At 37.8% G+C, this 27,601-nt stretch overlaps 2 protein-coding genes across 9 annotated transcripts in view; one reads left to right on the top strand and one right to left on the bottom strand.

The window, feature by feature from the left end:
• LOC113064320 (retinoic acid receptor RXR-alpha-A-like) overlaps positions 1–18,093 on the top strand; it is a 130,115-nt gene extending 112,022 nt beyond the window's left edge. For 3 of the 4 annotated variants that reach the window (XM_026235048.1, XM_026235050.1, XM_026235052.1), the window contains exons 6-11: positions 1,586–1,770; positions 9,317–9,446; positions 12,215–12,347; positions 14,148–14,239; positions 14,771–14,876; positions 15,091–18,093. In XM_026235048.1, coding sequence (XP_026090833.1) covers positions 1,586–1,770; positions 9,317–9,446; positions 12,215–12,347; positions 14,148–14,239; positions 14,771–14,876; positions 15,091–15,238 — 794 coding nt within the window. In that variant the 3' untranslated portion in view covers positions 15,239–18,093. The remainder of the gene's footprint in view (positions 1–1,585; positions 1,771–9,316; positions 9,447–12,214; positions 12,348–14,147; positions 14,240–14,770; positions 14,877–15,090) is intronic. The other variant, XM_026235051.1, reaches the window with a different exon arrangement.
• A 2,163-nt stretch (positions 18,094–20,256) lies between these two features.
• On the bottom strand, positions 20,257–26,924 carry LOC113064319 (WD repeat-containing protein 5-like). Of its 5 annotated transcripts, none has more exons than XM_026235043.1 (14): positions 26,762–26,924; positions 25,884–26,049; positions 25,600–25,708; positions 25,155–25,228; positions 24,969–25,058; positions 24,757–24,846; positions 24,590–24,673; positions 24,435–24,490; positions 24,268–24,314; positions 23,964–24,039; positions 23,807–23,840; positions 23,638–23,712; positions 23,384–23,471; positions 20,257–21,921 (listed from the first exon to the last, which is right to left on the bottom strand). In XM_026235043.1, the coding sequence occupies exons 2-14, from the start codon at positions 25,962–25,964 to the stop codon at positions 21,821–21,823; spliced, it is 1,005 nt and encodes a 334-aa protein (XP_026090828.1). In that variant the 5' UTR covers positions 25,965–26,049; positions 26,762–26,924; the 3' UTR covers positions 20,257–21,820. The 5 variants fall into 5 exon arrangements, with proteins under 5 accessions (XP_026090828.1, XP_026090830.1, XP_026090831.1 ...); XM_026235045.1 differs by having other exon boundaries at positions 25,884–26,046; positions 26,762–26,900; XM_026235046.1 differs by having other exon boundaries at positions 25,884–26,046; positions 26,758–26,897.
• Positions 26,925–27,601: the final 677 nt, after the last annotated feature.

Below are 27,601 nucleotides of genomic sequence, written 5' to 3'. Positions count from 1 at the left end.
GCACAGGAGAGCTGGGCCACGCTTGTCCCAAAAAGAGCTGAGCGGATCTGCAGAAAAACAGGATTAAATTAATTTATGCTCTCCTTCTCTCTAGGGGAAATAAAGCTAATGTGATTTCAGCCCCTCTCACCTTTCTCTGACTCCTGGCGAAGTACTTTACCCTTGGGCTGACCTCCAGACAGCACTTTCCTTAAAGCAGAATCCCCCCCGTTACGGAACCCCTCCACCACAGCGATACCTCAGTGATTCGCTGTTGAGGGAAGTAGTGTAGGATTTAGGGAAAGGAGAACATTTAGGGTTTGTGTGTTTTAATGTGCTGTGAATAGGAACTGGGTTTGAAGTCTTTTGGATGAACTGTGCTCGGCACATACGCACTCTAACCACAGGGGCTTGGATTGTGGTGAATACCGTTCTGGCCACAGTTGAGATTGAGTGACTGTTCAACACTAACCACTTCCTGTTTCTCTGAGCTGATCAAACGTCTGATCTGCTAAAGCCTGTTGGAGGAGCCAATAGAGATGCAACACGCGACAAACATCACATTGTATCATGCAAACAAGTTGTAAATAAAATCACTAACAGTAATTGATGATAGAATAAAGGGTTTATGAAGCATCTTACATTTATATTCAGTCATACTCCATTATCCCTTTACAGTTACTATCATAAAATACTTGAATTACATGTTGACTTTTAAACTTAAATTTAACATCCAATAAAAACAGCTAAATTAATATTATTGTGCTGAATATTAATGTTCTCCCCATTTACTGCGTTCTGTCTGTTCGACGCACATGTGCACGCCAACGGCATTTCGTCCATAGAAATGCATTATTGACTGCTGTAATTTGACGTTACTGGTTTTCAGTGCGAGGTGAAGAACATCGTAGCCGGAACTACTTCTCTCTGTTTATATCTATGAAGAATCACAAAGGTACTGGGTTACTCCGCCGCGGTACCCCAGAAGCAATCTAAAATAGTCAAAATAGAAGCACTTATTATAGGTGCACCCTAGCGATTCAGGACAAGCTAAAACACGGTTTGGAAAATGGATTCATGGTGTACTCGCTTATTATATACATTTTTCTACATTTTGAACACAAACAAAGTTACGGACCGCAGCTCTGATTGGTTGCTTTTTACCAGGAGCGGATGAATTTCTGCAAATGGCAATAAAAGACTGGGAGGAGAAAGAGGAGCTTGATTTTTTCACAGATTATCTGTCTCATATTCTACTGTCAGGACATAATGACAGGTTTAACAAATATGAAAAAAATATATTTTTTTTACAAAAGTTACCTACTGCAGCTTTAATGATTATTATCTGTTTTATCGGTTATTTGTTCCAGCCCTAAAGCCATTTTTTGTCATGGTATTCTGCTTTTTCTCAGGGTTTTTTAAAAGGTTTTTATAATTGAAAATACATTATATTTGCAGGGGGATAATCATGTTTGAGAGTCCTTTATTTTTCAGGATCAAAAAGTATGAAGACCTTTGCTATAGTTTGTTAGTATCAGCTTGATATCAATGTGTGTGTGTATGTGTGTTGACTTCTTGTTTGATTAACTGTAGTGACCGTGACTAGTGTTGTTACATACAGCCGTCCAGGAGGAGCGCCAGCGAGCAAGGGACCGCAACGAGAACGAGGTGGAGTCGACCAGCAGTGTGAACGAAGACATGCCTGTGGAGAAGATCTTGGAAGCGGAGCTCGCTGTGGAGCCCAAGACGGAGACTTACATTGAAACGAATGTACCAATGCCCTCGAATTCAGTAAGTGACATCTCTTCCTCTTTTTGCTCTTTAAAGCCGTGGAAACCACCCCAGGTTTTCTGTACAATCCAAGAGCCCCCTGCACACTTAAACAGACCCTTGAAATACTTTGAAGAACCGTTTTGTGTGTTGGAGCTTTGGAGCAGTGGGTTCCATCTTGGTGCTCATTCAAAAGACTCTCTCTGCCCCCATCATTTATATACCGTATTTTCCGGACTATAAGTCACACTTTTTTCATAGTTTGGCTGGTCCTGCGACTTATAGTCAGGTGCGACTTATTTATCAAAATTAATTTGATATGAACCGAGAGAAATGAACCAAGAGAAAACATTACCGTCTACAGCCATGAGAGGGTCTTTGAGAGGGTCTTATACATTCAGCTCTATGCTGCTCAGTGCTCCTGTAGTCTACACTGAAAACATAGAGCGCTCTCTCGCGGCTCTAGTTGGTTATTTATTCTCTTGGTTCTAAATACATGCGACTTATAGTCCAGTGCGACTTATATATGTTTTTTTTCCTCCTCATGACGTATTTTTGGACTGGTGCGACTTATACTTAGGTGCGACTTATAGTCTGAAAAATACGGTAATTTATTAGTCTTTTCTCTTTGGTTTGTGCAAAGTTCCAAAAGTATTTAAAAATCAAACAGTCAAGAACAGAGGGATGCGAAGAACATTGAATGCTGCATTCCTATGTAAATCTGCAGGGTCAGATTCAGTGTAGGCCTAGTTACGAAAAAACAACTTAGGACATTTAAGAACCCCCAGAGCTAAGATATCTTCAGCCATATGCCGTGTTGCCCTTCTCGACAGCACTTCTCTGTCTCTACTTGTTTGGGTGCAATGCAAGTGATTTAGCTTTTTGATGGCCATGTTTGGACATATGTGATGTCATAGTAGTAGACGTCTTCGTTTTCTCAGATTAGCACATTGTGAAGCACTGCTTGAAAATGACTCATTACTGCAGTTCACATATCAGTTCTGCTCATTCTCATTGTTCTGATGCTGTTCTTAACCTGTCAGCCCCCTTTTGTGTTACAAAGCAATGATAGAGTATAGTAATTTTGCTTATTAGCTTTGTTTCCGTTTGACTTAAATGACGACTGATGAAGTTTATAGCCTCATATTCCATCTGTTTTCTATATGTTCTGGCTTTTTTTTTTCTTTTCTGGTCGTTTTGTTATGCTGCTTGATATTGCAAACTGGTATTTCTTACCACAATATTTTATTGTTGTAATTATAAACACAGTGTTTAGTAATGCACATAGTTTTAGAGTTTACTGTACTTTGGCATATCACTAACCAACGCTGAGTCCACCTTCTTAGTATTGGTGCTTGTCTATCACTTAAACTTTATGTAGCTCAAACTCTTGAAATGTGTGCTAACAGCTAAGCTATGATTCCAACTTTAATTCTCAGTGTGTCATAGAATGCGTGTTAACCACTATGCTACGCATCCAGCTTCTTACCTCGTTTTAGTGGAGTTTTGAATGGTAATTCCCTGCGAGAAGCAGAGCAAGATAAAGTTGTTGAATTTGCCTGTGTGCTGTGAAGTCTCCCTCCCTCGTCTAGGCACCATGACAAATCAGCACCACTAAAGTGATCATTGGCTCCACTTTCCAGCATTGTTTGAATAATGAAATAGTCTGACAGTCCCCGGGAGCTTTGAGCCTGCCGTCAGCCTCTGAGGAGGAGGATAGAGGAGGTGCGCCAGAGAGAGAGGGTTTGGGCGGATAAGTGCGTCTGTTGGGACTGCTCTGTACCGATGCAAAAATGTTCTGGAAGCTGTTATGTGAGTAAATGGGGGTTATTTCGGGAAGATGAAGATGTGTGGGAACAGAGGACCGATGTTTGGGGAAAGGTAGAGAGACGAGGGAGAACATAAGGCCTGTCATGAGGGAGAAGCTGCCAGGCTTTACATTAGAAAGCACTCAGTCTTTCAATCGCTATCTTGGTTGGGTTCGTCACGCTGTATCTCCAGTAGAGGGCTTGTGTTTTGTGAGAGCAGTGGCGAACCAAGGTTAATATTGTTTTGCATTATTATTTATATTGTTCATTGTTACGTTTAGCTTTGCGATCAAAGTAGGTATTAATTTTATGTATATTTAAAAAAAAAAAAATATATATATATATATATATATATATATATATATATATATTAGTAATAATTTAGTTTTTATTTTATGGATATATTTCTGTTTTTTTGTATAGTTTATAAACAATAATAATAAAAAAAATGAAGCTATAGCCTTGTGTGGCATCGTATCAGGTGCACACGTACAAAAATGTTGAATTATTTATATATTAAATATGAAGTGAACTTCAGTTTTATTTCGTTTTCTTTATTTTACTTCAGGTATGAGATCTTTTAAATTGACTTTTAAAATGAATATTTATTTTATTTCTTATTTTTATAATTGTTTGTCCCATGTGAGATTTGTTTATTATTTTAAATTCAAGGAGGAGGAACTAGAAGCATCTTTTTTAAATTTAAAATACACAAATTTGTGCTTGTGAAAAGATAAACGTCATATACAAGTATCACCGGTTTTAACCTTCGCTGTAGCTCCCAGGCAGAAATGGTGACGTTGTGTCTTAAACATAACTGATATTTTAAAAATGTCTCCCATACTGATAAACAACTCATTATTTTCATATTAAAGTCAACAGTTGTCTAAAATATCACCATATTAAGTGTAATTAGTGTCATTCGCTATAGCTCCCAGGCGGATACAGTGACGATGTGTCTTAAACTCGGCAAAATTCTCAACTTGTGCACTGACAGTTATTTTCTTAGTTTAAACATTACTGTGAAACTCATCCTGCTGGCTGTAGATGATGGTTTAATACAAGATGTTAAAGAAAATAATGATGCAGTCTAGAGTTGGACAGCAGGGAGACACGTTACTGGAATGTGTTTCCTCTGTTGCTCTTTCTTGGCCGGCGTATCAGAGGTATCGTCCCTCCCGCTGTCCCTGGAGCTCTTCTTCTGTCTGTGCTCTTTTGGAAGCCATTGCCCCGTGTGCTAATTAATCAGAGGGCCTCGGTCCGGGAGGGCAGCTCGTGAATGGGCCACCACTGCTGCTTAATGGTTGGGGTTTGGCCAAGCTGAATGAAGTGTGTTTATCTCATGGTGACCTAGAACAGGAGTTAAACAGGCGTTAGTAACGTGCCTCCAGTTAGGCATAGAAGAGCTGCCTTTAAAGGAGGAGAATATGTTTCCGTTTACTTGTTTTTTTTACTTCTCTCTTTTTGCTTCCTTTTTTCATTTTCAAATTTAATTCAGATAACATTGAGTTTGCTTACATGCACTGATTCCGCTTAATAAACTGACAGCAGGTCATAGAAACACATTTTGTACAAGTGTTTATCAGGTATTCAATGATTGCATTATTTTATATATTTAATTAAAAAAATATATTTGTAAACTACCTCTTTAATATTTATTAATGTAGATAAAAAAATACATTTAAATATATGTAATATAGGCCAATAACAAGTATGGTTATTGATTAAAACAAGACTATTTCATGAGAATTTTACATTTCCTTTTTTTCTTGCATTTTTGAGACTTATTATAGAGTTTTGTTGTACATTTAGTAAATGGAAACTCCCTATGTTTGACTGTTTTAATGTGTCTGACACACAGGAAGTGTTTCTGCGACAGGGATGTCACGTGAGCTTGCCGACGTCTCGCTTGTCTCGCACAGCTGTAAATCCAGACTGCTTTTTCCCTCTCTGTTGTCACGCAACAATAATATAGTTTAAGCAGACGATGAAAAATTTAAACGTCTCTCATCTCTTCTCCTCAAGTGATAAAAATTTCATAGTGCAATATGCAAGTGCAGCGTTTCGGCGAGAGCCCTGGACCAGGATCTGCTGTGAATAATGCAAGCCGAATGCTTTCCATTCAGCGGGAACAAAAACAGCCGTTGTTTTGTGATGGTCATGAAGAGAATGTTATCAAAGCGTCTCCTTGAATCTGAAAAACGTATCACTCGTGCCCCAGGGCTACGTTTGCCCCACTCCGCTGATTCTCACAAGCAAATCATATGGCTGACTGTATTCACACTAAAGAAATCATTCATGGTGGTTTTTACCTCTTCTACATCAACCACCACTTATTTTCTGCTACTTGGATACGTTTGAATTTAGATCAAGTGTCTTCAACTTTGGAAATGGATATGATGGATGTGTACCTAGTTACTATTGTTCATATATTTATGTACAGTGAGTATGGAAAAGAATCACCACCCTTTAAAATAATACAAATGTTTTGCTATGCAGCCTGAAATAAAACCACGGACACAGTTTTTGCTCAGTGTTTACTCGTGTTTGGATGTTAAAGTCCTCATGAAATTAAAATTAACCTTAAAGGGATACTCCACCCTAAAATGAAAATGTTGTCATTAATCCCTTACTCCCATGTTGTTCCAAACCCATAAAAGCTCTGTTCGTCTTCAGAACACAATTGGCTTGAAACTGTCCCATAGATTGCCAAGTAAATAACAGTGTCAGGGGCCATAAAAGGTATGAAATGTCATCGTCAGAATACTGCATCTGCAATCAGACGTGCAATCTGGGTTATATGAAGCGTCTGGAACACTTCTTGTAAGCAAAGAAAACAAAAATAACAATTTTATTCAACAATTCCTTTGTCAACGGTCTCCTCTGTGTCACTCCATATCACCGTGCTGCGTATGCTCTTGTGTCCTCCTCGCCACAAGGATGCGCTGTTTTATTTGGAAGTGAAAGTGAAAGTCGAAACTCCCTCCCACCTACAACTCCTGCCAGCACCGAGACTCGAACCAGCGACGTTCTGGTGACTAGATCAGCTCTCTAACCATTAGGCCACAGCTTCCCCCCAAATTTCAAATCAAAGCTAAATAGACATAGAAATGTATTAAAAAATGTTGCAACAACACCGCCTCAGCATGATTATAACAAATGCGGCTTTACAGAGCTCAATGTCTCTGGCCTGAGCAGACGTAATAAAAACGCTATTGGCCCTCTCTTCCTGTTTCAGTTGAAATTACATGACCACATAGAATAACTCTGCTTGTATCAAGGCACTTCAGGGGACCTTTGAGTGCAACTTATAACATCCAAGTGAAACAACTTAAATTACAGAAATGTTTACATTTGTTAATTTTGCTATATCTAAATTTGTGGCTCTTTTTTTTTTCTTTACAATTTATTAAGTCAGGTATTTAGCCGCCTCCATTTTTGGGTGATTTTTGTTTGTTTTATAGAAGAAACAAGGTCAGTGTAAACAAAGCCAAGATAGCTATTCATCATTCATGAGCTTTACCCTGTTTAACGAGAACTCTGGGAGTTGTACTGTTTTGAGCCACTTCACTTTCCTTTATATTGTTGCTTTGTGAATTAATTATCGGTTTATGTATTTGTTCAAGAACATGGCAGAAACTGTTGCACTGAGGAGACGTGTGCATGTCCGTGATGAGCCACAGAAATATTCATAAGTTGCGTCTGTTTTCTAAGAGATGTTTTTGTGTCTGGCTGACAGTTTGCCATCTCCAACTTCTGCCTCTGATCTACTGCTGTTGACAGTGTGAGTTTAAAAGAGTTTCTTAAATACCATAGAGGGGAAACATTCAACACTTTCACAAGATTCTCCTGGGAGTTCCCACGTTCTGAAGCAAAATCACGGAAGACCCCACTGGTTATGTGTCATCAGTCATTTCCCAAAGTTCAGCTGTGGAGATGTTTCTTGCCTATAATAATGGCTACAAAGTGTTTCCACCAAGACTCTTAAGTTAAACAAATGTCTGAATATCTTTACATCACGTATAGTACACTATATGAAAAGAGGCATCTGCAAATCTAATGATTTCAGAGCTTTTCTCATATCTAGCTTCACATTTCTAAAAGCATTTTTGTATTTGCTGTCCAAGGTTAGTTTATTTCATTTTCTGTATATATTTTTTTATTTTATTTTTACCCTTTGTAGGTACAACAGCGTGTGAATGGGGTAGAACCCTTAAAGGGACAAATTTGTACATTACCCCTAAAAGGTGCATACTGCTACCTTAGAGAGTAGCAATATGTAACTTTTTTCCTTCACTTTTTTGTGTGAAATTTTGAAAAGTGGAAATGTGAACAGTGAATTTTCTAATATCTAGAACTTTTGAAATCCTTAAAAACATTTTGTCTTTATTTTAAACACCATACCACCATATATATATAATACACACACACACACACAGTAGTCAACATTTGAAGTGGAATCTAAAAAGTTCATCAAAGACAAGAACGGGTGTTGTTCTGGTTTTAGGACAACTTTTATGAAAGGTTTTGATCCACTTCATATGCTGACTACTGTATATGCATATGTCTGAACTGAGCTAATTTATTTTTTATGGACTGTTAGATGAGGCTGTTTCAGTGACAGCAGCTGATATATTTGCCCTTTCAGAAGCTCTTGACTCATAATTTGCGGTGTCACTCTGTTGAACCTATTAATAAACATCCTGCACTGCAACCGAGTGAAGCTAGAAGGCTGCCAAAAGTGAGGTCAGGATTTTCCAGGAATGCACACCCCCTCCCTCTAATAATCATGATAAATATGAATATAGTTTTTATCCCCCTCTGTTTTTTGTTTTTTTTAAACTATTTGTCCTTTTGCCCGTTGCAATGTCCTGTTGATGTTTTCTAATGCCTTCCCTTTTGACACTTGAGTTGAAAAACAACACTTAATGTCTTATTTGTTCCAGTCCTTTCAGAAAACCCTCTCCTGCTGCTTTCCTCTCTCCTGCACTCGTTCACTCTCAGCCGCACTCCACTGACTCACTCTTTCATCTTATAAAACAAAGCAGCGTATCTATCCCTCCCTTGGCTTCATGCAATGTGAAGCTGGAATCGTCAAAGCCATTTTTTGTGTCTCTCATTTGTCCTCTCTCTTTGATAGAGCCGGAGCGTTCCGCATCGAGACGTGCTAATAGACTCAAATCTGCAGGAGGCATTAAAGGCGTCCCTCACAAAAGCATTTTCAAGAACAATGAATGCATTTTGATCACAGTTTGACAGTTAATTAAATGTCCTTCCCTGGGTCCTTTAAATGTTTAGCAGTATTCCGTAAATGTTTGGGAATGAGCAAATGTTTCAAAGTAAATTTAGTTCCAGGGAGCTTTCTCCAGGAAAGGCCCATTAAGAAAGGGAGTCATTTTTCAGCACCAGCTCTCGGCAGGTATTTCCTGCGCAGTCCGGGGAAAAAAGCACTGTTTGTTTTGCCTTCCTGTTCACTTCTGCTCCGAGAGGTTTAGTTCCCGTGTGTGGGGCCAAGAAGAGCGGTGGCAAACCTCACTACCATCAAATGTCAGTGCCAATAATCAGATGGGTTATTATTTGGATAGCTAGCTGTAAACATCTCAACAGTTTAAGTAACTTTAACTAACCATGCCTCACCATGAAAGTAGTTAACCTGCAAGAGAAATAATGAAGCTAAGAAGCATTTGCATTGAATTAGTTTTTTTTTTATGTTTGGACAGACCAGCGTATGACAGCTGTGTTCTTGTTTCCTCCTCCAGCCCAATGATCCAGTCACAAACATCTGTCAGGCCGCAGACAAGCAGCTTTTCACTCTAGTGGAATGGGCCAAGAGGATCCCGCATTTTTCAGAGCTCCCGCTGGACGACCAGGTCATTCTTCTACGAGCAGGTGAGTTGAAGCAGTGTTAATTTTGACACGAAATTTTAATTTAGTTTTAGTCTTAGTCTTTTGACTATAATTCTTTTTAGTTTAAGTCAAGTTTTAGTCATCTGATTTGTTTTAATTTTAGTCTTATTTTAGTCGACTAAAATTGCTTGGTATTTTAGTCGACTAAAATAAGACTAAAATCAATAACAGATTTACTAGACAATTTTTTACAGCTGGTATAGGAAACAAACTTAACCAAAATATATAAAACACAAATTCAACTTTATTTCAACACAAATGTGTCTTTATTTCGATTCAAAAGCTTTTATGCAGCAACAAACACTGTCATGATAATGTAAACAATAACTAGCTGCCAATTGACCATCAATAAAAGAAAAATAACGTTAGGTCCAGGACCTTAAAGCTTACAGCTGAGCTGAACAATAAGTGCATACATTTAAAGTAAATATTTAATAAGTTGGCAGCTAGGTGGATAAAAAAAGTAACAAGATTTTATAAGGTATTAATTTGTCTAGCAATATTGTATGTTTTAAATACTACAATATTGCTAGATTTGTATGTATAATGATAGGATGTGAACATTCATGTTTCACATGACTAATATAGAAATATTTGTGATATTGTCAACAAGTAGAACATTATAAAATATACTAAACATTATTATTAATCAAATGTATTTATCATGATATTACGTATTAGTATTGTGCTCTCATCTAATTTGAAGAAGGGGCTATTTTACAGTACTTTTCAGTTCGTAATATTTAATGCTACAACATCTACGCACTGCACTATTCCAATTTTGCTTAGCTCAATAAACAAAAGAACATCGTTGTGAAATTACATTTGAGAAAATGTCCGGGTGGCTCGTCTGTAAATGTCTTTTCAAATTGGTTGTGTTCTTGCCACGAATGAGCGCTCTGCGAGCTTTACACTTTGTTTTGTTTTGTTCGTCGTCAAACGTGAAGTGAGCTGTGGACATTTTGTCCTCTTCGAATGCCGACTTCCCGGGAGCTCATTTAAAAACTGAAAACCTTCGCTTCACGTCTCAATAAGTCAGGCTCTGATTGGTTCTCTTCTCTCATGCAGTCTGTTCTGTTTTGCCGGTTCTTTTGCTCATTCCTCGCATCTCTCCCGTCTGCTGATTTGATTTTCGTCACAGTCTATTTTCGTCTCGTCCTTTATTCGTTGACGATAATGTCAATCAATTTAGTCATAGTTTTAGTCTCCATCAGTGCCTTCTATTTTAGTTTTCGTTTCGTTTTCGTCCGCAAAAATATATTCGTGACGAAAATAATGACAAAAATATTTAGTCAACGAAATTAACACTGAGTTGAAGAGGACAAACGGACAGATGCACTCTTAAAAGACAGAAACAGGATGGGTTCATTATGGGTTCAAATATTTAATTTAGAGGAGTGTTGAAGTTAAGCTGCTTCTAAAGGCCCGTTCACACCAAGAACGATAACTATAAAGATAACAATATTAGCGTCCACACCAGCGAACGATATTGTTTGTGTATTCTAAGCGGACGCACGTCTGCTGCTTTAAATTCACGAGCTCATTACAGCAGGATTGATTCTGATTGGTTGGCAATGTTTTTATCGTTCATCAGAAAAAAAAAAACTGAAAAGTGAAAAACTGAAAGTGATTCCAACGATATCGTTTCTCTGTGCCTTTATCGTTATAGTTGTGGTGTGGACTCCGCTATTCTTTAATATTGAGAATGATTTTTAGAACTATATCTTTAGCGTTATCTTTATAGTTATCGTGCTTGGTGTGAACGGGTCTTAAGGCTGTGTTTCAAAACCTAGTTGTTGGCTGCTTAAAAGAAAGGTTCCAAAGGTGTATTTGAAATTCATGATCAAAAACGGCTACATTTTTTATGAAAATGTCATTGCATTAGATACAATATAAAAAAGGGATCTGTAAATGAAATTGAGGTTGTGGTGTTTTCTTTTTTCTTCAGAATTAACTTCATTCTTTAACTTCATTTTATTTAATTTAAGTTTTCAACATTGGCTATTAGAATGTCTCAAAAATGGTTTCAACATCTTTTTTTTCTCTTTTTTTCTGCTTATTTTTGTTAGATGTATGGGCATTAGGACCTAGCAGTTTATTTGTTAATAAATGATCCAGTTTCTACTGCTGTATCTTAACGCTGGTATGCTGCCCACAGAGACCAGTCCCTAGGTTCTAAATATACCTATGACCCCCGAAAATGCTATTTGATTGGGTAAACATGAAAATGGTGGGGAAAGGTGACGTGGTTGTTGTGGCGTAAGCTTTCAGAATAGTGTTTTTTTTTATATATACATAAAAATTAATGTCAAATATTAAAAAGGGAGAAATAAAGTCTCCATGGGTTACAATAGTTGTGTGTTCAGCAGTTTCTAAGAAGTTGACAAAGTATGAGTAAGACAAATAGATGCTCTGTAGACCACCATTCTACAAATAAACTGCTTTGCTTTAGATTTCCTTTAAGGCCCTCTTGTATTAGCGCGTCATACTTATCTTCTCTGAAGAGCATCTTGAGAGGGTCTTCTCTCGATCTCTCTCTGAGCTCTCAGGTTTGCTAAAAATAACCCCTTTAGCTCTGCTGTCTCACAGATGAAAGCATCTTGGCTTTTCCCGAGCTCAACTCTGGGGAAATGAGGGGAGTTGGGGTAGTTGCTAGGCAGGCTGGTTAAAGGAGTCCTATCTCTCAGATACTTGCTTAATTCACTCTTACTGTGTGGAATGTTTTATCATGATCTGTCTGTCTCTCTCAGGATGGAATGAGCTCCTCATTGCGTCATTTTCACACCGTTCGATAGCAGTGAAAGATGGGATACTTTTGGCCACAGGATTGCATGTGCACCGCAACAGCGCCCACAGCGCCGGAGTAGGAGCCATATTTGACAGGTTGGGATGATGCTTAATACATGAAACTAAATGGGAAAATTTTATATTTTGCTTTTGGAAATGTATGAGGCTTTGTCTATATGGAACATATTCAAACACGATGACTCGGAGATGATCACACTAGTAATGTTCATGACAAGGGCAGAAGAGGAACCTTGACATTTCTGCCAGAGGAACGCTGAAACAGAAGGGCAGGGAGGAGCAAGCTTCCTATCGATTTACATTGATATTCATTAAATATGCAGCTTCGCTGGCAGAGGTCATGCACAAATGGTCCAGTGCTCGGAAAGAAAATGTTAAAGGAAATCATTTCGTGTGTCATTTAGGAAATAAAAAATATGGAGGATACACCCAGTGACACCAAGGGCTCTGCTTTGTATCTGTCCCCACAAAAACCTGAACAATGCTGTACAATAAAGCTATTTTTATTTTTATTATGAAGCTTTTTTTTTTTTCAGATTTCAACTTAATTAAGGTTTGAAGAGAGCTGTAGTGGTACAAAGTTTAGTTGTGAAATATACACCAACACCGCATCAGCACCATTTGTTAACAGTAAAAATGCATTGTTCAGTGACCCCTCTAAAGAAAGTTTAGATAGAAATAAATATATATAAGAACAGCTATGATAAAAAAAATATATAATTGTAGTTAACCATTAAATATTAAATGTATATATTTGTACAAATTAAAATTAAATGACTTTTTTTTTTATATATAACCATGAATCTAATATATTTATGCTTAAAATGATATACTCAGCGTATTTACTGAAAACATCTCTTGCACACTTTATTTAAAGGATATTGTTATTGGAAAAACAAGACAGAGATACAGATTAAGAAAGCCATGACTGTAAAAAAAAAAAAAAAAAAAAAAAGCTGTATTACCAGTAATTGGACATCATCGTCCCCAGCAGCCGTGTCACCTGACTCTGTTAAGCGCCGTGCTTAAAGACTCTCCTCTGCTCTCAGCGCCCAGAGGCTGCTTTAGCTATTAGAATACTCCCGACGACTCTGGATCTCCCGAAGAATACATCTGTGTTAATGCAGCTCGCATTAAGATGCGCAGCCCTGATAATGTTTCTTTATCAGTTCCCCTGCAAGTGACAGCCATGGCACAAATGAAGTGGATGGTCGACTTAAACACTGGGCTCAAGTACCCCACCCCTCCATTATTGTTCCAGGAGGCCAATTCAATTAGAGTGTGTTAAGAGTGGGAAAGCGGATGCCTCGCACCAGTGCGTGTGCTGTCACTCGGTCACACAAAGGCCAAGACTGTCAGAGGAGACGTCACCCTCTGGATCAGAGGAAGCCATGCCAATCTAGACATTTTATTGAGGCATTATAGATACATGAAAGTCACTGCCAGTCAAAGCAGTAATGTAGTAATATCTGCATTTCCCGACAGCTCATCGTGTTAGCAGTGTCCTTCATTTATAAAGATCTATTGAAAAAGCAACATTTGAAAATGAACATCACGGTTTTTACAAATGAGGTTTTAGTTTCATCCCTTCCCATAGCTTACCCCCCAAATAAGTCATTGTAATAATAAACAAATTGTATAATATAAAATGATGTTAAAAAAGAGAGAAAAGATTTCCGGGTTAACTAAAAATATGCTTAGACTTTACAGATCTTACAGAGTTGACAGTATCTCGTTTTTACGATAAATTCTCATTTGGGGCAGGAAATGGACCCCATGTTCACATGTGCTGATCATGACATATCACAGCTTCATAACTGCCATTATTTGACCTGTTTTCAGTCTTAACCTGTGTGTTTTCACCTCCTGTATATTTAGGGTGCTGACGGAGTTGGTGTCAAAGATGAGAGACATGCAGATGGATAAAACGGAGCTAGGGTGCCTTCGAGCCATCGTCCTCTTCAACCCAGGTACTACTCTATATTCCCTCTTGTGACGCTGCCAGTCAGAAATATGCTCTAGCTTGATTGTAAGCACATTCAAATTGCCTGTGATGTTCCTGATCCCATCCCCTTTTTCAATGTCCAATAATTTCCTGTCAGTATCTACTATATCTGTTTAAAGTTTTTGGATTTCTTAACACTGGCCAGTGAACCCCAAAGTAAACATACACTACAATCACTAGCATGAAAGCATCTCCCATTAAATAATGAGGAAATAGTCCAGAGCATTGCTCATTTTCCGAGGACAGAGCTCTCCTCTGTTTCTTTCACTTTATTGAGATTGGAGGGAAAATACAACTCTCATTTTCCCAATTACGTTTCCCAAAACTTTTCTTAGAAAAGTTCAATATTTGAACATATTGGTTCGGTTCCATTAGTGGTGTTTGAGTAGCTGCATTGCTCTTCTGGAACGCCGTACACTCGGAGGATGTGCTGAAGCACGATAGTACAGCTCCTACTCTAAAACTTAACTTTGTTACGCATCTTCTGCTGTTTCAGACTCCAAAGGCCTGTCAAACCCAGGTGAAGTGGAGGCGCTGAGAGAGAAGGTCTATGCCTCTCTGGAAGCCTACTGCAAACAGAAGTACCCTGAACAACCTGGAAGGTACAAGAACCACTTTCTGACCTTGTGCACCATTGCAGTACCTGGATGGCATCACATGCACACACATATATATGTATATATATATTTATCATAGCTCCTCAGGTCTTGTCTGTCTTTTCTGAGGCTGTATCAAGTACATATAAAAGAGCCCAACTCCATTTTATTGTAAATCTGTCTTGTTTTTTCACCATTTGATGTGTGTTTTTGTGAGCAGGTTTGCTAAGCTGTTGCTGCGGCTCCCTGCCCTTCGTTCTATTGGACTGAAATGTTTGGAGCATCTGTTCTTCTTCAAGCTCATAGGAGACACGCCAATCGATACCTTCCTCATGGAGATGCTAGAGGCGCCCCACCAAATGACATAATGACATAACGCCCTCCTGTCGCCAGGAGGACACAAGGGTCTGCCATCCCAAAGGCCTTTTAGAAACTGAATACGTGACACCATTTGCCAGAGCAAAGGAACTTTCAGAACCGCCGCTCAACTCAGCGTTTCCAATACACCGTCATGGCGTCCATGGGTCTGTTTTATACTTTGTATAAAGATATAAATATATATATATATATATATATATATATATATATAACACATAAGAAAAAAGATGACAATGGACTTCAAGCCCGCAGACAACAGTGGACAGTGGTGTATAAAACTATTTTTCAGCTGGTGCATATGAAAAAAAAAAGATTGATTGATTGAGGTGCAGTAATTGTAGCAATGTCTTACGCAAGCTCGTGTACGTTGGGATTTAAGATGGGAGAGATCCAGGATTCATTCAGGATTGGATAGGGCCATCCTGTGCTGGCGTGTCTGGGCACATGAAGACTTATGGGAGATAATAATAATGGTAATGCGGGTAATAATCGGGGTTTCTAACACACATTGTGTTTTTAGCCCCTGATGGGAGTTCTTGCGATTACAATCCTGCTCAAAATGCCGTTTTCCCCTCAAGGGGGCTGTTCCTGACAGAATGTTCTTGTAATTACTGTCATTTAAAAAGTGAGTGTGCTGAACAAAGAAACCCAAGTGAGGAATCACAGACTGCATTGGTTCTCTCAGTTCACCCCGAGCATCATCAGTGGTGGGAAGGAGACGCAGAGAGGACGTGACGTCAGGATCAGATAGGAAGGGACACCTGAGGTCGCTGTGAGCAGATCCCAGTGTCTAAAATGAGCCACACTGAGTTTTGGACTACGATCATTCACAATTTTTCCATTATGCACACGAAACACGAGCTTTTAAAAATCCAATCTGCCTGTTCTCACAGAGCCCATGATGCTGAAACGTGAATGACGTAAACCACTCCCACTGTGTCTCATCTGTATACCAATTCACCTCAAGTGGTTTGACATTTGTACAGTTTATTACAACCAATTCAGTATTGGTATCCTGTATTTTTTGGATGATTTTTCAAAATGTTTGTTTGCCGTTACCTCTCGTTCAGTTACTTTTACTATGGTATATTGATTTCTTTCTGTCCCCCATTCACTCCTTCTTCAGCCTTTCGCTCGGGCCATCTCATGCATTCAGGTCTTGCAAATCTGTGTTATCATTAGGATGTTTCTAAGCACTTAACCTCGTGTTTCAAGTCCCATTGTTGTGTTTTTGGGGCTGCCTTTTTTTATGAGGTATCATGTTTTTTTTGGGTTTGTAATTTGCCATTTTCAGCTGGGTTTTTTTGTTTGTTTGTTTTTTATTTTTTATTCTGTATGCTGCTGCTGCTGCTAAACTATGCATTTAGCTTTTTTTCTTCTCCCAAAGACTGTCCGTAATGAGGCTGATTTTCAGACTCTGGCAATGAAAGACCACATGTGGACAAGTTTAAACCGCCAGGACCAAGATTCGAGTCTCCAGCAGAGATATTAAGGTTTCGCATAGGGTCGAGTGGAGCAGTACTGCTGGGGAATAATACTGAGGCAATGGGAGAGCTGAGACTTCCACCTAGTGGTGGATATGCAGCACTGCAACATTACTTGAATTTTGTACAAGTATTTAATCGGATAAAAGAAGTAGCACTTTTACGTGAAATTATCAATGTTTGTTTTTGTTTAAATGCAGTCTCACAAGGGTCTTCAGCAATAGCATGAATTAGATCACTCGAGATGGTTTATCCAGAGTGAAGGCCAACCAACTTAAATCAATACTGTTTGTTAAGATGCTTCTCTATTGCATTTCTGAAAATCAGTTTTCGTCCTCTTACCCTCATTTCCTTTGCGTGGCAAATTAGTTTTATTGGCTTCACTAGACTTTTTAATGGATGAGGATTTTGGATCACTGGCATCTTGAAGCCATATTCAGGTTTGTGATCAAAAACGTTCGTTGGAAATGGAGTGATGGAGAAATGATAACCTAGATAGAATTAATACATACGCAAATGCTTTATAACATAAAGCTATATTTTGTCTATATGTAAATGTGTGTATATTTCTAAATATGAAAGTATATGAATCCATTCTTTAAATGTTTTCCGAACAATGTTAGTAATGGAGCCAAGCGTTTTTCCTTATTGATTAAAGCCAGGCCTAATTGCACTGTTCTCAGATACTAGAAATGTTTTTAATTGCTGAAGCTTTTGTGTTCAGCCTTGAATCACACACACACACACACACAAAAGGACAATTTTTACCAGCAGTTCAGAACCCTAAGAATTTGTACACCAGCTCCTTGACTTATGAATCATTTTATGTTCACAAACCTTGAACAAATGTCTTGTTAGTAAAAAAAAAAAAAAAAAAATCTGAAGGAACCTGTTGCATAGCCACTTTTGTTCATCATTTCAACTAGTGAGGATAAACTCTGACCCTGACACAATCACCGCTTCAGTCGTCACAGAGACGGGACCTTTTAAAAATGTTGAGAAAATCATAGGAAAAAAAATCTATTTTTGTACAAATGTAATTTTATCTCTTGCTTATATAACCTCCCTTCCTTCCTCTTTCTGTGGGCTGTTGTGTACATTGTGTAAAAGTTGATCTGAAGTGGGAAAAATTTCAAATCGGAGCATTTGAAAGTGGATTGTGTGAGGGATGACGTCAAATCAGACACCTTCACCCTTTTCACAAACACTTTGCCTTTTGATTTCCTTCTTTCCCCATCTCAAAAAGAAGGACTGTCCTCATCATATTTTGTCTCATTTTTAATGAAATGGATGAAGTCATCTGTTCTACTTTGTGAGTTGTTCTTTGATGTTTTGTCTTTCAATCAAATTAAATGTCTAATGACAAATATGATACGTGTTATGTCTTCATTAAACTAGTTGGTCCTAACAAACATTTACTATGAACTCCATTATAGTGAGGAAGTTCTTGCCTCATGGGGAAAACAAAAAAAAAAAAATATGTATGAAGGTTTTATTTTGTCATGGGTTTATCAGAATTTTCCAACTCTCAAGTTAAGCCAGCCAGAGTTGTAACTACATTGGGTTAGGTTTTATCTACAAATACAATACGATACTAACACCCCCAAGCATGTTCTGTCCGAGTAGGCAAGGTAGGCAGTGTAATCTGATAAAAAATCATATCAAGATGCATGTTTGTTTGTCATTCATCCCGCTCCTCACCCACTGTTCCCTCTTCTGACCGCTGCTGTGGACTGGGTCCAGCCTGATTCCTCTCTCTCTCAGCCTTGCTTTCTGTTCAGATTGCTCTGGGATTGTATTTTGTAAGGAAGTGAGTAATTAATTTGTCCATGATCTTACAGTAGCTAATAAATTAATGATCAGCTTGCAGAATGATTGAGAAAATATAATCCCGTTTCTAAGCATCTAAATAAGATATTTTGTGTGAAATAACGAACATTTCAAACTAGTATTGTCAGCTATTTTCGAATTTAGTCTTAGTCCCGTGTTAAATATCCTTGTTAGTTTTTATCGTATTTAGTCAACTTTGTCCTATTTAGTTTTAACAAGTCTCAACATTTTATTCTGGTTTTAGTCAATGTAAACTTGTTAATAATAAATTAATTAATAATAAAATTAAAAAAATTAATTTAAAATTAAAAAATTAAATAATATTATTATTAATTGACTGTACAGCAGAATTAATTTTGGCAGCCATTTTTTATTATTCAAATGTACATTTCAGTTATAATTAGCCAACTTTTTTTGTTTAGTCAAGTTTAAAGGGGCCATCGGATTCTACGTGCACTTTTACAAGTTGTCTGAACTGAAATGTGTGTTGGCAGTGTGTGTAGGCAACACCTAAAATAAACCACCCTAAAATGATGAAAATCCACCCAGTGTTTTTATTTTTCTCATTTCCACTTTCTCAAATCAAGCTGATCTCAGCTGGTTTGTGTGGCGTCACTCAGACAGGCCCCTCCCTCCGTAGTTTGATTGACAGTAGCGTTTCAGCACAGACTGGACTGTTGGACCCCGAGTGAGATATCACCAGTCCACCATTGTTTCACCGCTGGAGTAGATGAAGAAGACAAGAATGACTCCTAAGCGATTGAAGTGTTCTGTTGTTGGATGTAATAGTGAACACAGCAGCCATCATTTAGTAATCCAGCTTCACCTCCAGAAGATGTGAGTATAAGGTTTCTTAATGAATCTTTGCCATTCGCCTTTCCTAATAATGTGCTAATTAGCAAGTTTAAGATAAAAGTGTCTAAAGTAAACAGTCCCTCAGAGCATGAGAGCAGCTGGAAGAGAGGGGCGGGGTCAGCAGAGCTCATTAACATTTAAAGGTAAATGCTACAAAACTGCTTGCTCAAAAAAAAAAAAAAAAAAGTTTGACATCGAAAAAATGTTGTCTTACACAACCATTGAGAAATTTTAACCAAAATATGTTACAGACTTATCAATTGAGACACTAAAGAACCATATCACCTTGGAAAATGGGCATCCAATGACCCCTTTAAGTCAATGAAATGTTTAAGCATTTTAGTCAGGTTTTAGTCAAATTTTCATCATGCTGAGCATTTCTGTTTAAAATACATACACTATAAGGAGAATAATCCTGGAATGTTTTCATCAAAAACCTTAATTTCTTTATATTATATATTCTAATATGAAAATAATTTTTGCTCAAAATTATAACTAATGATGGTTGTCATTTGAAAATTTTACTTTTGTATTTCAGCTATTGCACTTTAACCAGTAGTACATGGTGTATTTTACCTCATCTAGTGTACTGTTTTATTATAGGCTTTTAATTACATGAATTAATACCAAATACTTATGCAATCTCTCTGGTGAATACATTTTAGTCTCCTCTTATTTCGCCAATGAAACTGCATGTTGATATAGTCTTAGTTATCGTTTACTGACCTTACTGTAGTCTCATCTTAGTCATGGGAAAAAGTTTTGTAACACTAGTGTCTAAACAGCATGGTTTTCAAACTTTATCTGTTGTGTAAATGCATGGATGACATTGTGCTGGATACAGGTAATAAAAAAAATCTTTATTGAGTCACAGGTCATGTCCAAAGTGACTAAATGCAATACAGAGAGAATTCCTCATGTGGCCCTTAATCATCACTGCAGTGCACTGGAAATCCGGCCGAGAACAAGAGAACAGAGAGAGTCCAGAGGCTGAGGATGGGTTGATGCCAAACCATCATCCACATCGAGGAGGAAAAAGAAAACACTCAAAGTACTATCACCTACTCGAGACACTGTTAAGACCACAGAATAGAGGTAAACATATCAAAGAACAGAGAAGCAGCAAGTATGTACACAAACTGTCAGATACAGAAAACATCTCAAGGTTCTAAATACATCCAGACTGCTTTTGGTCAAGATCTATAAGGTCATGGCATATTCACCTTGCAGCAACACTCCTCCTTGCATAAGTTGTGCAATTGAAACCACATACAAATAATAGTAACTGAATGTGTTTTACCAGATTGTGCAGGTAAGAATAGTTTTGTAGCACAGAATGAACATTTGAATTTTGTGTAATTGAAGTCTACTAGACACCTTTCCTTTTTACCCGATACTTTCTCTGAAAGCTCTGACCAAACTGCTGCTCCATCCCAATATATTGTACAGTTTTATTTTTCATAAGCACCAAAACTGATATGAACATAGGTGCTACAGCTGTAGGAATAAAGTGAACGTTTGGCATACATTATGTTTGCAACAGCTATAAGCTTTCATAACAAAAGAGAAAGTTTTATAGTTAGCACTGCCAAGACGATATTGAGCCACTGAAAGCCACTGAAAACCAGAAATGATGTCTGACAACTAGCTTAGCAACTATAACACAATGAATCGTTTTAATTGCAGATTTAACAATTGCGTTTTGGTGCTGTACAGAAATAAACAAAAACAGTGGATGTTCAAAACACCCTTCTGCCAGACAATACATTTCATACACGGAGGTTTGATTTGACACTTGTAAGTCAAGGGAAGTCTTTGAGGTGGTCACAGCTGAGAAGTTGGTGAAACCTCTTTTCGGCCAAATAATGGTGTGAAGGAAATTGCTCATATAAATGCCACAAATACAGGCAGAGAAATGCAATACTCCAAACATTTGTTAAAATGGCCACTTAAAATGTGCCTAAGGCACTCTGCTGGCTTTAGGAAGTGTGCAAACCACTGATAGACAGAGAGATAGGGGTCATTCTACAAAACTTACAAAAGAAAAAAAACAAAAAAACAATACACTCTCTTTGTCCTAACAGGTCTGTGAGGTTCAAAGAAGCTGCCTAGATTTACAGACTGGTGAAAAGTTTTGCTGGATGCTTAAACTGATGAACGAGAGCTGGCGGCAAGGTAGAGAGAAAGTTACTGCTTTAGTGCACGTGAGCAGAGAGAGCGTGTTGTGTTAGGAGAGGGTATGTTGGGCAAGGTCACGTTCACCAGTCCTCTTGCTGAGCCTTGATGTCAGTGTGAACGGCCTAGCGTGACCTTTCAAATAAACATAACAGAAAAGTCCCCCCACACACAAAATGAACAGTACAAAATTAAAAAATATATAATAAAGTAATAGAAGCTTGAAGCTTAGCAGTCGCTCCTCCAAAGTTTGATGGTTTTGTCGTTTTCTAGTGCTGCTGATGCAATGATGTTTTCTGTGGGGTGACATGCGGTTGAGATCACCACATCTACAATGAAAGAGATTATTTAAACAACATTAGAAGTGTGCACACACACAAATGTATGTTGTGTATGCATATGTGTGTGTGTGTGTATATATATATATATATTAGGGCCGGGACTTTAACGCGTTAATTGAGATTAATTAATTACACAAAAAATAACGCGTTAACTAAGATTAATTAATTACAGCATTTTTAATAACTTATTTTTGCACCGCGGAACGTTTCTCACTGGATGAGTTTCGGCGGGACCGATTATACTGAAGCACCAACTAGCGTTCGCATATCACCGCAGCAGAACATTGAGCCTTGATGTGATACTACATCAACGCAAAACATATAGCAGCTAGCGTGGACTTTACATTTTATGTTGAACTATGTATTATTTTGTTGGTGCAACAGTTTATGTTGAACTCTTTATTGTTTTGGCCAAGGTTATTGAGAGTTGGACTTCGTATGTTATGGCCTCTGAAGCAACAGAGAGATGTTTTCTAATAGTCAGTGTTTCCAATGTTCTGAATGTAATTGACAGTATTGCGTTTTACTTAAAAAAAAAAAAAAAACACTTTACAGAAGGTTCCAGCTATAACCTATAAGCTACCTGAATTTCTGAAATGTACTATTTCTAAATTGTTTCTAAATATGCTATTGATACACTTCATGGCAAAAATTGCACTGGTCTGCTAGACTTGGTTGAACAAAAATAAACAATATTTTGTTGCTAAAGCTTATGTATTCAGTCATTATTCAATGGTATACTATAAATCCATGTGAAAAAAAATTACTTCTCACTGTTCTCAGGTCAAATATTTATATGCGATTAAAATGCGATTAATTTCGATTAATTATTTACAAAGCCTCTAATTAATTAGATTAATTTTTTTAATCGAGTCCCGGCCCTAATATATATATATATATATATATATATATATATATATATATATATATATATATATATATATAAAACGACAACAATCAACTACGATAAAAATAGAATAAATGAATGAGAAAAAAAAAAGGATGACTGAAATCTGTAAAATGTAGTACTGCCTACCGTATTTTCCGGACTATAAGTCGCACTTTTTTTCATAGTTTGGCTGGTCCTGCGACTTATAGTCAGGTGCGACTTAATTCATCACAATTAATTTGATATGAACCAAGAGAAAACATTACCATCTACAACCGCGAGAGGGGGGGCTCTATGCTGCAAAGTGCTCCTGCACTCTACACTGAGCAGCATAGAGCGCCCTCTCGTGGCTGTAGATGGTAATGTTTTCTCTTGGTTCTTAGTTCTAAATAAATGCGAATTATAGCCAGTGCGACTTATATATGTTTTTTTCCTCGTTATGACATATTTTTGGTCTGATGCGACTTATACTCAGGTTCGACTAATAGTCCGAAATATACGGTAGCTGGAAGGATCAATAGAAAGTCTTTAAACTGTAGGGCTTGAGCTTTCAGCTCCTACCTGTGTGCCCCTGTAGTTTCTGTACGATCTCCTTGGTCTGAAGGTTCCAGATATAGACCATGTTGTCCTCTGAGCCGGAGACAATCCACTTAAGAGAAAGCAAATCTTTAAAACCTTTTCTACCAAAATGTGGAAATTTCATTGAACACTTTTGTGAAAAAAGAAAAAAAGAAATAAACTGAGGAGTATGCTCAATGTTTGCGTTTAGTGTGAGGTGCTCAGCAGCTGATTAGTACAGTGTAGTTCCAACATACCTTTCCGCCAGTGACAGAGAAATTTGCAAATATGCAGTACTTCTCATTTTTATGACCGGTATATGTTTTCAAACACTAAACAAGAGAAAATTATATTGTTATACACCAATAAAGAATTCTTGTTATCAATTAAAACAACGCTTCATCTAAACAGAAAAAACGAACTTACCTTTCCTTTGCTGTAGTCCCAAAGCTTCAAAGTGCTAAAACAAAGGGAATGCAAGTGTCTTTTCAAACGGCATGGATAAATATAAAATATATATATATATTTTTTTTTTAAATGAGCAGAATAAAAGGCTCAGAATAATGAGAAGTCTGTGACTCACTTATCCAGAGTGGCAGCCAGTATGTATTTGCCATTGGGGGAGAACTTCACAAATGACACGGGTGGGTTGTCATCATCTAATGAATATTTGCATATATATACACACACATTATAGTGCCTGTTTATTCTTTTAATCTCTTTATTCTTATTTAAGATGCCATTTTATGCTTTTCCTTTTTTTTTTTTTTGGCTTAATGTTATAGATGTTTGATAAGAATAAGTTTCACAAACTCTTTAGAGGTACAAATAGTTGCTTCTGAACTGGTCTGAACAAGTGCTTGTGTGTAAAAGACTGGTCAACTTACCGATGAGTGTTTTAAGGCACTGGCCTGATGCTGTGTCCCAGATACGGCTGTTTAAATGTCACAAATAAGCATGTATGGTTGTTATTTATTCATCTCTGACATATTTATCCATTCTCAAAAAACAACAACAACAACAAAAAAAACTCTCACAGCCAAAGCTGACTCACCAAAGTCCATCATAACTGCTGGACACAATCAATGAGCCATCTCTGTTGAAATGCACCTAAAACAAAACCATTTTAAAAAGGAAAATATCATTTAAAGCATATAACCCACCGTACACAGTATCTGATCATCATAGGTTCAGTATAAAAGCACTCACCGCAGAGACGGGGTCCGAGTGCGCTGGCAACGTCTTGAGACACTTGCCCGTTTTAACATCCCAAATCCTCACGCTCTCGTCAAACTGCCGTGGAGATAATAATTAACATGTATGTTTGCCTGAATTAACAAAACAGTGAAATGACAAATAATTGTGGGTGGGCTTACAGATCCAGATACGATGAGGTTGGACTGGGGGTTGAAGTTACAGCAAAATACATAGTTACTGTGACCCTTCAGTGTCTTTAAACACTTCCCCTGGTGATATACAAAAACAGAACAGGGAAAAGAATTATTATAAATTGTGGTGTCATATTATAAACACACATGCATATATCTGAGATTCAGAAGTTAGGCTTTGGCTTGTGTTGTTGACTTACAGAGCTCACATCCCAAATTTTCAGTGTCTTGTCATCGGAAGCTGACACCAGGAGGTTGGAGTCAGAGGACCAGGCCACGTCTGAGATGCCCTGCAGGTGAAAAAAAAAAAAAAACACGTTACATTAGACAACTCACAAAGTATAAGCAGCACTACTCTGAAATTATGGATCTTTTGGGAAACTCACAAGTTTGTGTCCGGATATCGTCTTTTCAAACTTGCCATCATATGCACCCCATATTTTGATCAGTTTATCAGCAGCTGGATGAAAGGGAAAAAAACACCCAAATTTTATGACTTTTCTTTCACCACACAGCTATTGATCTACAACAGAGTTTCCCAAAGAGGGGTTCATGAAAAACAAGTAAATCGTAAAATGTTCAATTAAATTATATAAATATTAATTAAAACCTCAAATAAATGAATTAAGTCGAGTTTCATTAAAATAATCTTACATTCTGTTTTGAAGACTAAAGTCTTATGGGTTTGGAACAACATGAGGGCGAATCAATGACAATGTCATTTTTTCCCCTTTAAAATCCCAAGAGAGATTTGATGTTTTGGGATTCCCTGTTCTTTAACACATAACTACTTTATCTTAGAATCAGTGCTGTACTAGTACAAGTACTTACATGAGCTTGCAAGCCACTCCCCACTTGGACTGAACTTGACGGAAGAGACTGCTTTTGTATGGCCAGCCAATGTGAATTTCAAGGTATAGTTTGGCTTCACAGGTGCTGACTGAGATAGAGCAGAACTCACATCATTGATGATGACACATTGAATAAAGAAATGACATTGTCACAGATCATATTAGGTACATTTCTGCAGTAAGTATATCTCTTGCATAATATAAAAATCATCCAAAACCAAGCAGAGAAAACAATTCCAAACTGTGTTCCCAGTGGTGTTTTACCTTGGTCTGGCTGGCGGAGGCAGCTGATGCCGGCTGTGTTTTGGTAGCCTCGGTGTCTGGTTTCTTCTCCTCAGTTGCCATGATGAGCAAATTGGAGAGAACGGGTTTACAGAAGCACGTTTAATGTCAACCTGTCTGTCCAAAAGAGAAGTGCTGATGCAGTCTTCTAATTCAGATGACACAGAAAGGATGGAGGAATTCAGTTAGATGTTTACTAAGTCTGCAGGCTACATGTAAAACTAATGAGCACATGCCAGTCAGTGTTATCTGTCACAACATCTCTCCAACATAAACACAATGCTAATACATTTCAACCCAAGTTTATATTTTTAATTTACATTTTCAAATGTACTCATTTTCGTATATATAATAATTTTCGTACAATAATATATATTATACGGAAAAATATAATAGCAGCCACCAACGCATATAACTTGCTACTAGCATACACATAAAATAATGAGTTAACAAACAGTGTTTCATCTGCACAACACTAACGGCAATGTGAAACTGACCGAGGTCAAAAAAAAAATCCGCATAAACACCAAAGTTCAAATCTAGACCGCGTTTACAGAGCTCGTGTCTGTGTCAGAGGAAGATCTGTAAAAACACCATTACTGTAAACGTTAGCTGCTAGGCTATCAACGAGACACAGGGCCGCAGAGGAACCGTAGATCACCTGCAACGCATTTATCCCTGCAATTAACGAATCTTCGTGCCTAACGTCATGGTTAACCGCGATCGTTTTGTTCATCCATCCCCAGTAGGCTACAGTAAATATATTACAGATTGGTGGATCTCTTTTCTGTGCACGCATGCCTCTCTTCGATGTCTCTCCATACATTCAGACAACAAAAGCAGCGAGTAAACTCACACACCGGTGGCTGCCGAGGGTGTAATAAAAGCTGCTCTCGGCTACTGGGATGAGTCCACTGCTAGGTTTGGATACAGATTTGTTCATGAATCACGCGACAGGTCGTTTTGATTGTGCAGTGAGGTAGTGATCGTGCTGAATACTATGGTGGATGAGCGCCTTTCCATCGTAGGCTCAGGCGGTAATGTGGCAGTAACATCAACTGCGCACGCGCAGATCTCAACGGCGGGTCAAGAGAGAAGGGTCTGGCTGCAGACCATGGGCGAGTGGAGCTCCACTCTCAAACCGGAAATACGTCACCTCCACTTGAAAACATCAAGATGGCGTCGCCGGGAGTACTTCAAACTTAAACTCAGGTAATTTTATCTCAGCATCGCTAAAATGGTGAACTGACGCTGTTGTAACGTGCAGTGTAAGAAAAACGCATAGGGCTTACGTGAAATTAGTAACAAAATAATTAATAAACACTATGGATTTATAGATTTATATTACGAGCAATGTTGATGTCTGGCCACTGATCATATATACACCACATAGTAATTTATAGATCAATGTGTCTGTCCACTGTGTTTTTTTATTAAGTTATCAAGTTCAATTACAAACCTTTACACCAGATTTCAACAACTGAACACATATAATTAATGTTGATACAGACAAATATAAAGAAAAAAGATGAAAAAAAAAAAACAAATAACAATAATCACACCATAAGATAAAACAGAATAAATAACGGAAAGAAAAAGAAAGATGTCTTAGGGTCTTATTCTAACAACAAAAACTAGTTCAAAGCATACAAGAGTTTCTGTGCGTTCCTGTCAATCCTGTAATGAAGAGACTTTGCAAA

Source organism: Carassius auratus, chromosome 46, assembly GCF_003368295.1.
Source record: "Carassius auratus strain Wakin chromosome 46, ASM336829v1, whole genome shotgun sequence".
In the NCBI taxonomy this organism is placed as follows: domain Eukaryota; kingdom Metazoa; phylum Chordata; class Actinopteri; order Cypriniformes; family Cyprinidae; genus Carassius; species Carassius auratus.
The sequence above is the reverse complement of the archived record's forward strand: the minus strand, read 5'-3'. Positions and strand labels throughout refer to the sequence as shown.